Genomic DNA, 10,009 nt, shown 5'->3' with positions numbered 1-10,009 from the left:
TCCGACCCCAAATCCTCCAAATCTCTTCCCCAATCATGTAAGTCATCTAAACCCTTCTTTAGATTACATTTTTTTAGGTTGGAATGTTAGAATTATGGATTTTAGGTTTTGAGTCTGAAGATTTAGGATAGAATTGATAGTTTTAGGAGTTATATGTTGTTAGATTTTGTTTTAGGTTGTTGTTTTGTTTGTAGATTGAAACTTTTAATTTAGATGTTAAGATTTTAGAAATTATATGTTAAATATTTTTATAAGAACATTTTTTGTGTATTTATAATTATTGAAAATTTTTATTTAAAAAATATATATATATATATATAATGCTTTCAAGTTTTTATTATCTTTTATTGTTTCAAAACGTTTTTATAATTTTATATAACGTTTTAAGCTTTTTATAAAACATTTTAAGTTTCTATAAAAACATTTTAAGTTTGTTATAATTTATAAAACGTTTTCTGGTTTCTAAAATTTATCAAAACCTTTTCACCTTTTTAAAAACCTTTTCAATCAATAAAATGTTTTTGTGTTTTTTTTTAGATTTAATTAAAATGTTTTTCAGTTAGTAGAAAAGGGTTTCAATTACAAAAAGTTTTTAAAAAATTTTTAAAACGTTTTCTCCTTGTTTTAAAATATTTTCAATTTATAAACCGTTTTATATTTTTAAAAATTTATAAAAACATTTATTATAAAGGATTTTAAAAACAATTATACTACAAAAACGTTTTTCTAATTTTAATTATATATATATAAAGAATTAAAAATATTTATTATAAATGATTTTAAAAAATAATTATCTTAAAAAAACATTTTTCTAATTTTAAAATTTTATATATATTTAATGAATTAAAAATATTTACTAAAAATATTTAAATAAAATCTGTTTTATTTTTTAAAAAAATAATTTATAAAGTCCGTCGGAATTTCGTCGGAAATATGTTCGTCGGAATTTTGTCGGAAATCTGTCCGTCGGAATTTCGTCGGAAATCTGTCCGTCGGAATTCTGTCTGTCGGAGTTTTGTCAGAATTTTTTTCGTCGAAATTTTGTCAGAAATACGTCCGTCGGATTTCGTCGGAAATTCGTCAGAAATTTTGACGAAATTCTGACGAAATTTTTATTTCCGACGAGTTATAACCGACGACTGTTTTCGTCGGAAATTTATCGGAAATGGCTTATTCCGACGGATTTCCGACGAAATCGTCCGTAAGAAACTAGCTGCTTTCTTGTAGTGTTCCATGATACCATCAAATGAGAGAACTTCAAATTCGGCAGTAATGGAGCATAACTCTCACAGTTTTGAGATTAATGCGATAAAGCTTAAGTAGTAGTGAGGAAGAAACTGTTTAGTTAGGGCATCTCCATCAGCAGCAAGAAATGAAGTAGGGTTGGAGCATTTTTGTTCCATATTTACTTTTACTCCATTTTGAAGAAAAAAATGGAGTTTTACATTGGAGATGCTCTTAGAGGTTGTTTCATAACTTCCTACAAGATTGAGTGGTTCCATAACAAACTACATGAAACCACTGCCCGTATCAAGGACTTCTAACATACACACATGTTAATTAATTCAAGTGCAACTTTCAAAAACCGAATACGTGACAGATTAAGATGACAGTTCTCTTCAAAATGATTAGGTATAATAACAAGATAAACATCTTAAACACTCAGCTGTCAGGTTGTCTATATTACTCAATTTAGAGCTCTTTGGTTAATCATTTCTTTTGTTACATAGCAGATTAAACATCGAAAGGTTAGTCATAATCCAAGCTCCACCGTCAGATTTAGATCGCCAAGATTCATTTAACTAAAAAGCCAATTTATCTCTTTGGGTACGTACTTTAATGAAAAGTTAAAAACAACTTCTCACTCCACATACTATACATAAACTCATATAGAGAAGATTTGATCGAATAAGTTCTTAGATAATTATCCCTAAACTAAATAACTGAAACGTAACTACTCAAATGTAACCAAGCGCTTGTGGTCGAGTGGCGCGAGGCGAGCTCGTTGGTCCTAAGGGCTGCGGGTTCGATCCTCCCCCTCAGATACGCCCAAGTGTTTGGCCAGGCAATTGGGTATCTAATTCCCATAGTAACAAATGGGCTGCCTCGCGCCGAGGGGTTAGTCCCCTGGGGGTTGAGATCCCTCCAGGTTAATCAAAAAAAAAAAAAAAAAAAAAAAAAAAAAAAAAAAAAAAAAAAAAAAAAAACTACTCAAATGTATGATTTGCGACCATAAACAACTTTTACATGATTTATCAAAGTCACAATTAATAGCATTCAGAACTAATTTCATACTCAAAGCATAAGCATGACTAAGGAGCATAAGAAAGATCCATGCACAGTATATTTAAAGGTCTTAAAAGAAATTAAAACTTTTAAACCATACGAGACCATAGTACTTAATCAGATAAGATAAACTGAATCAATCAAAGAGACTCATCATGCCTTCACCATCGTCAGATTCCTCTTTCTCTTCCTCAACCTTCTTGGATTCAGCCACTGGCTCAGCCGCGGAAGGAGCGTTTCCTCCAGCTCCAGCCACCATAGCAACAGATGCTGCCCCACCGGATGAGAGTGCCGCCATCTTCTCCCTCCCAGCCGCGATCAGCTCCGTCAAGTCGTGATCCTTCACCAGAGAAAAGAAGAGATCTGTCTTCACCTCGTCGAACTCAGCACCAACGGACTCGAAGATGTTCTTCAAATCATCTTTGGTTGGGCTCTCGTTTCCACCGAGTTTCGCGAGGAGAAAAGCAGCGATAACCTTCATCCTTGTCTGCAAATCGGAACAAACGACAAAACACGACAGTGGCTGCTAGGTTTGTAAAAGCCCTAAAGGAGTCTCAGTGCCCTCATGATAAGAGAAATTTTAGGGTACGTACGTACGGTGCACGAAAGAGAGCCGTAAATGGGCCCAAGCGACAAATCCTACCTATAATAGCTACAGGCCTTTAGTGGGCTTAAAGTAGTATTTTTTTATAATTAGAACTTGATGAATTTTTTTTTAACGACTTTAGGCTATCAGCATTCATAAATTGGATTTCTTAAGATAATTATATATATTTTTCGTTAATTATAAAATTTAATATTTTAAAATTAGGTAGTAGTTTTCATTAGTTCAGATAAAATAAATGATATTCTTATTAGTTTAGATAAGATTCAATATTGTTTAATATTTATGAACAATTAAATAATACTTTTTTTTTTGGTTAAATTAATTTTACTCAATGCTATTTTATGTAGTTAAGATAAATTTATAAAATTGATATTTTTAATATGTTTACTTTTTTAATATGTGTGCATTAACTTTAAATATCAATTATAAAGAAACAAATAGAATACCAGTTTTGTTAAATTAATTGTTGATAGATTCTTGTCTTTTTTCTTTTTTTTTTTGTTACTGTGATAAATTCTTGTCTAGTAGTACCAATCAGAATGCTTTAATGGTTTGACAACAACAACAAAAATTAAATGCTGTCGGGTAAAAGAGAGTTGAAAGAATCTACCAAAATGAATTAAAAACAGAGGCAGAAAAAAACAAATACAATGGGCGCTCAGTTACCGTCATTAAATACTCTATAAAAAAATGACTAAATCGAACACTCACAAAACTATTGGAGACAAATTGAGAATTAAAAGATTCTTGAAGGGTGACAATTGAGAAGATTATACAATTCATTACGTTGATCTTCCTCAAGAAAAGTCTCGTCTTCTACGGAATGGATTACTCACGGAGCTTTCTCGCATTCTCCCTCTGTCTTATCCTGATCCTCCCTCGAGCTTCGTCCGCGTCGATACGCTTCCTCCCTCGATGGAGTAACAGGTCAGCTCCATCCTCTCTAATGGCTGGATTCGATCGTCGTTGACTGAGAAAGTTTGGTTCTTTTTTGTTTGGGTGCAGAGATGGGTCTGTGATAAAGCAGAAGACGAGTGCTTCCTCTCTTGTGTTTGATCCAACTCGTGTCACTCAGCTCTCTTGGACTCCTAGGTTTGTCAAAGTTTTGATTTTTATGATGATCTTGAGAGCAAAGTATGTGACTTTATGTTTCTGCAGGGTGTTTTTATACAAAGGGTTTCTCTCAGATGAGGAATGTGACCATTTTATCAAATTGGTAGATTCAAAAAACATCTCTTTTTGTTTTATTTTATTTTTGTAAGTTTTCGTGTTGTGTCTGAAATTGAGAAACTTTGTGTGTGTTTTAGGCGAAAGGGAAGCTTGAGAAGTCTATGGTTGCGGATAATGACTCTGGTGAGAGCGTAGAGAGTGAAGTACGCACAAGCTCTGGAATGTTCCTTTCCAAAAAACAGGTCAGCTTCACTTCAGAACATGTCTTGTCTTCTGAGAATGATCACAGTAATGCTAAGGCTTAATGTAGCTCCAATTAGGATTGAATGTAGGATTGAAATGTAAAAACTTAGGATTCTGCTTCTGCGGTTTACTCTAAGGGCGTGAATGGTGGTGCCATTTTGGTGTATGTGCAGGATGAGATAGTATCTAATGTGGAGTCAAGACTTGCCGCATGGACCTTTCTCCCTGAGGGTATATTGTACAAGACATATCTATAGCTTTCTAGTTTGGTTTGTTACTCATCTCTCTTCTTTGTCAATCAGAAAATGGAGAATCAATGCAGATACTACACTATGAGAACGGTCAAAAATACGAACCGCATTTTGACTACTTCCACGACGAGGTGAACCTACAGCTCGGTGGTCATAGGATCGCCACTGTATTGATGTACTTGTCCAACGTCAAAAAAGGAGGAGAGACAGTGTTTCCCATGTGGGAGGTAAATCACATTATAAAAAACTCATTTGATTTTTTCATTTCTTGAGTTGGGTTTTGATCAAAAAACATTCTTCAAAAGGGAGCAACAAATCAACCAAAAGATGATAGCTGGACCGAGTGTGCCAAGGAAGGCTATGCAGTGAAACCGGTGAAAGGGGACGCGTTGCTCTTCTTCAACCTTCACCTCAACGCGACCACAGATCCGAGCAGCTTGCATGGTAGTTGTCCGGTGGTTGAGGGAGAGAAATGGTCAGCAACCAGATGGATTCATGTTAAGTCGTTCGACAGAGTGGTTAACAAGACGTCTGGGTGTGTGGACGAGAATGAGAGCTGCTCTAAGTGGGCAAAGGCAGGGGAATGCGAGAAGAATCCAGCTTACATGGTGGGTTCAGACACTGACCATGGTTATTGCAGAAAGAGCTGCAAAGTTTGCTCTTCTTAAGAAATAAAAGTATAATGAGAGCTCTTTACTAAAGGATTAAAGATTTTTGTATAGCGAAAAAACCGGTTTTCGCCATTGAAGGTAGCAAAACCTTAGAAGGACAAAAGTTGAGAACGATACTGAAAGATAATCATGATGATATGTTACTTATCTTCTTAATAAGCTTATGGTTTCTTGTTCAGTTATGTTCCCTAATGGTTCATAGTTTTAGCAAAACTTAATAAAAGTATTTTATCATCAACCTCAAGCAAGCAACACATGATAACTGAATGATGTAACAATGTATGATCTTTAGTAAGAAACAAATTTGTTTTATATTCTTTTAGAATAAAAGGAATGAAAAAAAAATATAATAAAAACAAAATCAAAAATTGTAAGGAATACATTATTTCTTTTCATTCATTGGTCACCAGTTAGATCTAAGTCTAACAAGATCAAACCAAAATATGATCAGACAACAATTAATTTAAATAACAAACCAAATCATATACATTAACAGACTTCCCTAAATTGAATGCTACATTTATGATGTATATTTCAATGAATTGACCTAGATTAGTTATTGGTTAGGTGTAATTGAAATGTAGTTCGTGGAAGCAAATCTATAAGAGTAAGCAAAGAATTATATAAAATTAGTTATGAATTTAAAATAAAAAGAAACATATGCAATAAAACTATTGCTTTCATAATATAAATTATGAATATAGTATAAAACAAAACATAGACTATAGAATGATATGATACGAAAGGAACAAATTATATGCCACAAGAATTGAGTCAATCAAATATATTCCATCGCGAGATTAATGGCAAAAAAATTCTTACAATTTTGGGTATAATTTTTAATTGGTCATGAAAGTTGTGTATAAATTTGTAGTAATTTTCTCATATTAACCGAAACCAGATTGTGTTATGTTGATTGCGTATATCAGTATCCTATATTTTTTCTATTGCATAAATTACGGTCAAACATAAAATTAGCAAAAAGAATCAAGTAAATATAGAAAACCAATATTATGGATTTGATATTAAAAGACACAATCAAATCCCCCATTTATTTAAATTCTAGGATTGATTCCCCATTTATTTACTTGAATCATATAAGTTTTGTCATATATAATCTTATTATATATGACAAAACTTATATGATTCAAGTAAATAAATATATGTTTATACAATATTGTCCTGGACAAAAACCCAACTAACAAAAAAAAACAATGTGTCTTTCTACAAAGATTAATACAAAGATGTTCGATTAATTTTATATTTGCAGATAGACACATGAGAAGATGAGAATAAGTAGAGGCTTTGATAACATTATCTTCATGCATATCCGAGAAATGTAGTTACGTTTAGGATATTAAAAATGTTATAATGTTCTAAAAACTGCAAACGCATATATACAAGAAGTAAAAATTCCTAGATATCAAACATTTAATGTGAAAAACAAATAGTATAATCACTATCTAGTTTTAATGTGCAATGACATTGCATGTAATTTATCTAGAAGTCTTTTTTAAAAAGAGTGCGAGAAGGGCTCTCATGATGACACCTAAGTAATGACAATTTTGTTAATCACACGTGAGAAAAACATTAATAAATAAAGTTCCTCAAATAATAATAAGGGGATTTTTTTCTAATTTTAGATGGTCAAGATTTTCACAAAATTGTATAAATACACCTATCACATCTAACAAAAAAAATCACAAACCAAAAATCATACTACATAAAGCCAATAAAAAATATGTGTAATTCCGTTTTCATAGTTTCTATCGTTTTAATGACCATTGTTTCTCCAACTTTTCATGCTAAAACTGTGTGTAGTATCACTTGTGCGATGATGAAACACAAAGTGAAACCTTGTTTACATGGTGTCAGGCAACCAGGGGAGAAGCCAACAGATGTTTGTTGTAATGCTATATATAGTCTAAACCTCGAAGCAACAACAACACAAGCTCGAAGAGATCTCTGCCAGTGTTTTAAAGATGCTATAAAGTCATATCCATATATAAAGCTTATCGATTTTCCTGTACTTTGTGATGTTCCTTTAGCTATTCCTTTTACACCATCGATAAATTGTCAAGGGTATGTACAATTTCAACCTAGATTTCATAGTTCTGTTTTTCATTTATTTTTTATTTTTTATTTAACTTTTCTAATTTTTAATATAATTTTTTTTTTCAGAATTACATTTTGAACCAAAGAAGATACAACGGAAAAGAACTAGTAATCTTATGTATTAAAAGAGAAGCACCAGTTTTATCTACTATAAAATTAGCCATACTAGATTCATATAATCAATTACATCTATTTAATTGTTTAAATTAATTTATTAAATATATAACATTCCTAAAGTATCAAAATAATTAGAAAGATATTAATAATAAATCAAGTTTAACTGTAATTTGTTTTTTTTTAGTTATGAAATCTATTGAGAAAAATCTAACAAAATATTACAAATTTTTTTAAATATTGTTTAATTAATGCATTGATTAAATTCGTAATTAGTAATACGAGAATAGTAAAATTAATTTTAATTAATAAATTATAAAACAAAATAAAATTATATACTATTTTTATAAATTATAACTATAGTAAAATAGAAGTAATAAATGAATTAAAAATGAAAATTTAATTAAATTAGTAAATTAACATATTTTTTTTAAAAAAATACTTTATTTAAATGAATAAATAAATATTATTCATTGTTTAAAAAGATTAAAATAACATTCATCGTTTAAAAGGATTAAATTCGTAAATTATATAATATTTTTATACAAAAAATAAAATTGGTGACATATATTAAATTTATATCTTGAACTATATTATCTATTTATTTATTTTGAAATCTAAACTATATTTCTAATGAAGTGTAACAATCATGCAATTACTGTTAAGAAGAATTTACAAGCAAGAGGAATAAGGGGAGATATTTGTTGTGCTAGATGTGGAGCTGAGGAGGAATCAATAAACCATGTGTTCTTTGAGTGCCCTACTACGCAACAAGTTTGGGCCTTGTCAAAGATACCGTCAAACCCAGTTTACTTTCCTACTAGCTCGCTCTTTACGAATATGGATCACCTCTTTTGGAGGGTACTCCCGAAGATGGAGGATCATCTTTTTGCGTGGTTATTATGGTATATTTGGAAATGAAGGAATAATAAGGTGTTCAGTAATTTGGATATTGACCCAAGGGAGACAATTAAGCTTGCGGAAACTGAATCAACGCTTTGGGCGGAAGCTTAGGTGTTGAAGACAAAACAGCTAACAAAACAGGGTGAGGTTTTGTACCGTCAGCTGAGGGTAGGTCGTTGGTGCTTTATAGATGGTTCCTGGAAAGACAAAGAGCTTTACTCAGGTCAAGGATGGTATAGTACACTTGAGGGTTTCCAGGGTTTGTTGGGGGCTAGGAATACTAGGGCATGTCTGTCGCCTCTACATGCGGAAATGGAAGCATTGATATGGGCAATGCAATGCATGAGGAATTTGCATCAGTTTCAGGTTACATTTGTTACGGATTGTACTCAATTGGTGAAGATGGTTTCGGAACCAGAGGAATAGCCGGCGTTTGAGAGTTACCTGCACGATATAATGATACTGAAGACAAGTTTTATTAGTTCAGAGATCATTCATGTACCCCGGACGAAGAACCAAAAGGCGGATAGCCTAGCACGATGTGCAAGGAAACAATCGTCTTTCGTCGTTCACATGGATGCAGAACTACCAGTTTGGTTCGCAGAGTCTATATGAGTCTGTTTGTTGACGACAAAAAAAAAAAAATCATGCATACTGTTATTAAGACTCTAAACTATATATGGACCAAAATGGGCTCAGAATCCAAGAAAATCCTAAAGCCACAGTGACTCTCATCAGTCACATCTAGACATAGTTCGGATAAAGACAGTGAAGATAAGCTAAGATAGAAGAGCTACTTGGCATTTTAATGAAAATGAGGTAATTGGCTCAGCCTCTCAGGCTTTCGACAACAACATCAAAGCCCCCCCCCCCCCTCCCCTTTCTCAGAACCGTCGACTTGAGACCTACCTAAATACAACCGTACAGTGATTTTCTGACGGTGCTTGGGATAGTGCGACTGGTAGGGGAGGAATGGGATGGACCGTAAAGAACCAATCAGGTGTTTCTCTACTCCAAGGCTCTTCTCACCGGCAGTTCGTTGCTTCAGCTATGGTAGCGGAGGCACTGGCCATGAAAGACGCTATCTCCTCTGCTGTTAATGCAGGTATTAAAGACTTACTCTGTGTCACAGATTGTAAAAATCTTACGGATCTCATTACAGGTAACTCTTTTGTGACTGCTATTCAAGGCATCCTCCGCGACATTGACTGATGAGTCCATCCTTGAACTCTATCTCTTTTTCTTTTATCCCTCGTAGTAAGAATGAAGCTGCTGATAGACTAGCTAAAGCAGCTGTTGATATGCCTTGAATCTGGATGTTACATCTAGGAGATGGATGTTACATCACGTACATCATACCGACTCAGTTGCATCAAGAGCGTTGCATCAAGTTATTATGGATGTTACATCTGATCGTGGGTTAGGGCCATGAGTCCGTTTAGTCTAGGGTTTTAGATGCGAGATGTTACTATATATATCTTGTATTCGAAGTAATCCTAAACTTGCACTTTGTAAGCTCAATATCGTCTCCAATAATAAGATCTCGCTTTTCCCGTGGATGTAGCCCTAGGGGTGAACCACGTTAAATATATGTATCGTAGTTACATCGCTTTTATTCATCTGTTTCCGCATCTGTTCCTTCTCACGTC

General features: G+C 33.1%; 2 protein-coding genes across 2 annotated transcripts; one reads left to right on the top strand and one right to left on the bottom strand.

The window, feature by feature from the left end:
- Positions 1-2,362: 2,362 nt before the first annotated feature.
- On the bottom strand, positions 2,363-2,840 carry LOC106317080 (60S acidic ribosomal protein P2-3-like). The gene has a single exon (XM_013754938.1). The coding sequence runs from the start codon at positions 2,765-2,767 to the stop codon at positions 2,423-2,425; it is 345 nt and encodes a 114-aa protein (XP_013610392.1). The 5' UTR covers positions 2,768-2,840; the 3' UTR covers positions 2,363-2,422.
- Positions 2,841-3,600: 760 nt separating this feature from the next.
- On the top strand, positions 3,601-5,406 carry LOC106315611 (probable prolyl 4-hydroxylase 7). The gene is made up of 7 exons (XM_013753389.1): positions 3,601-3,820; positions 3,899-3,985; positions 4,052-4,109; positions 4,201-4,305; positions 4,480-4,537; positions 4,609-4,784; positions 4,863-5,406. The coding sequence occupies exons 1-7, from the start codon at positions 3,717-3,719 to the stop codon at positions 5,223-5,225; spliced, it is 951 nt and encodes a 316-aa protein (XP_013608843.1). The 5' UTR covers positions 3,601-3,716; the 3' UTR covers positions 5,226-5,406.
- Positions 5,407-10,009: the final 4,603 nt, after the last annotated feature.

This window comes from Brassica oleracea, chromosome C9, assembly GCF_000695525.1.
Source record: "Brassica oleracea var. oleracea cultivar TO1000 chromosome C9, BOL, whole genome shotgun sequence".
Taxonomy (NCBI): domain Eukaryota; kingdom Viridiplantae; phylum Streptophyta; class Magnoliopsida; order Brassicales; family Brassicaceae; genus Brassica; species Brassica oleracea.
The sequence above is the reverse complement of the archived record's forward strand: the minus strand, read 5'-3'. Positions and strand labels throughout refer to the sequence as shown.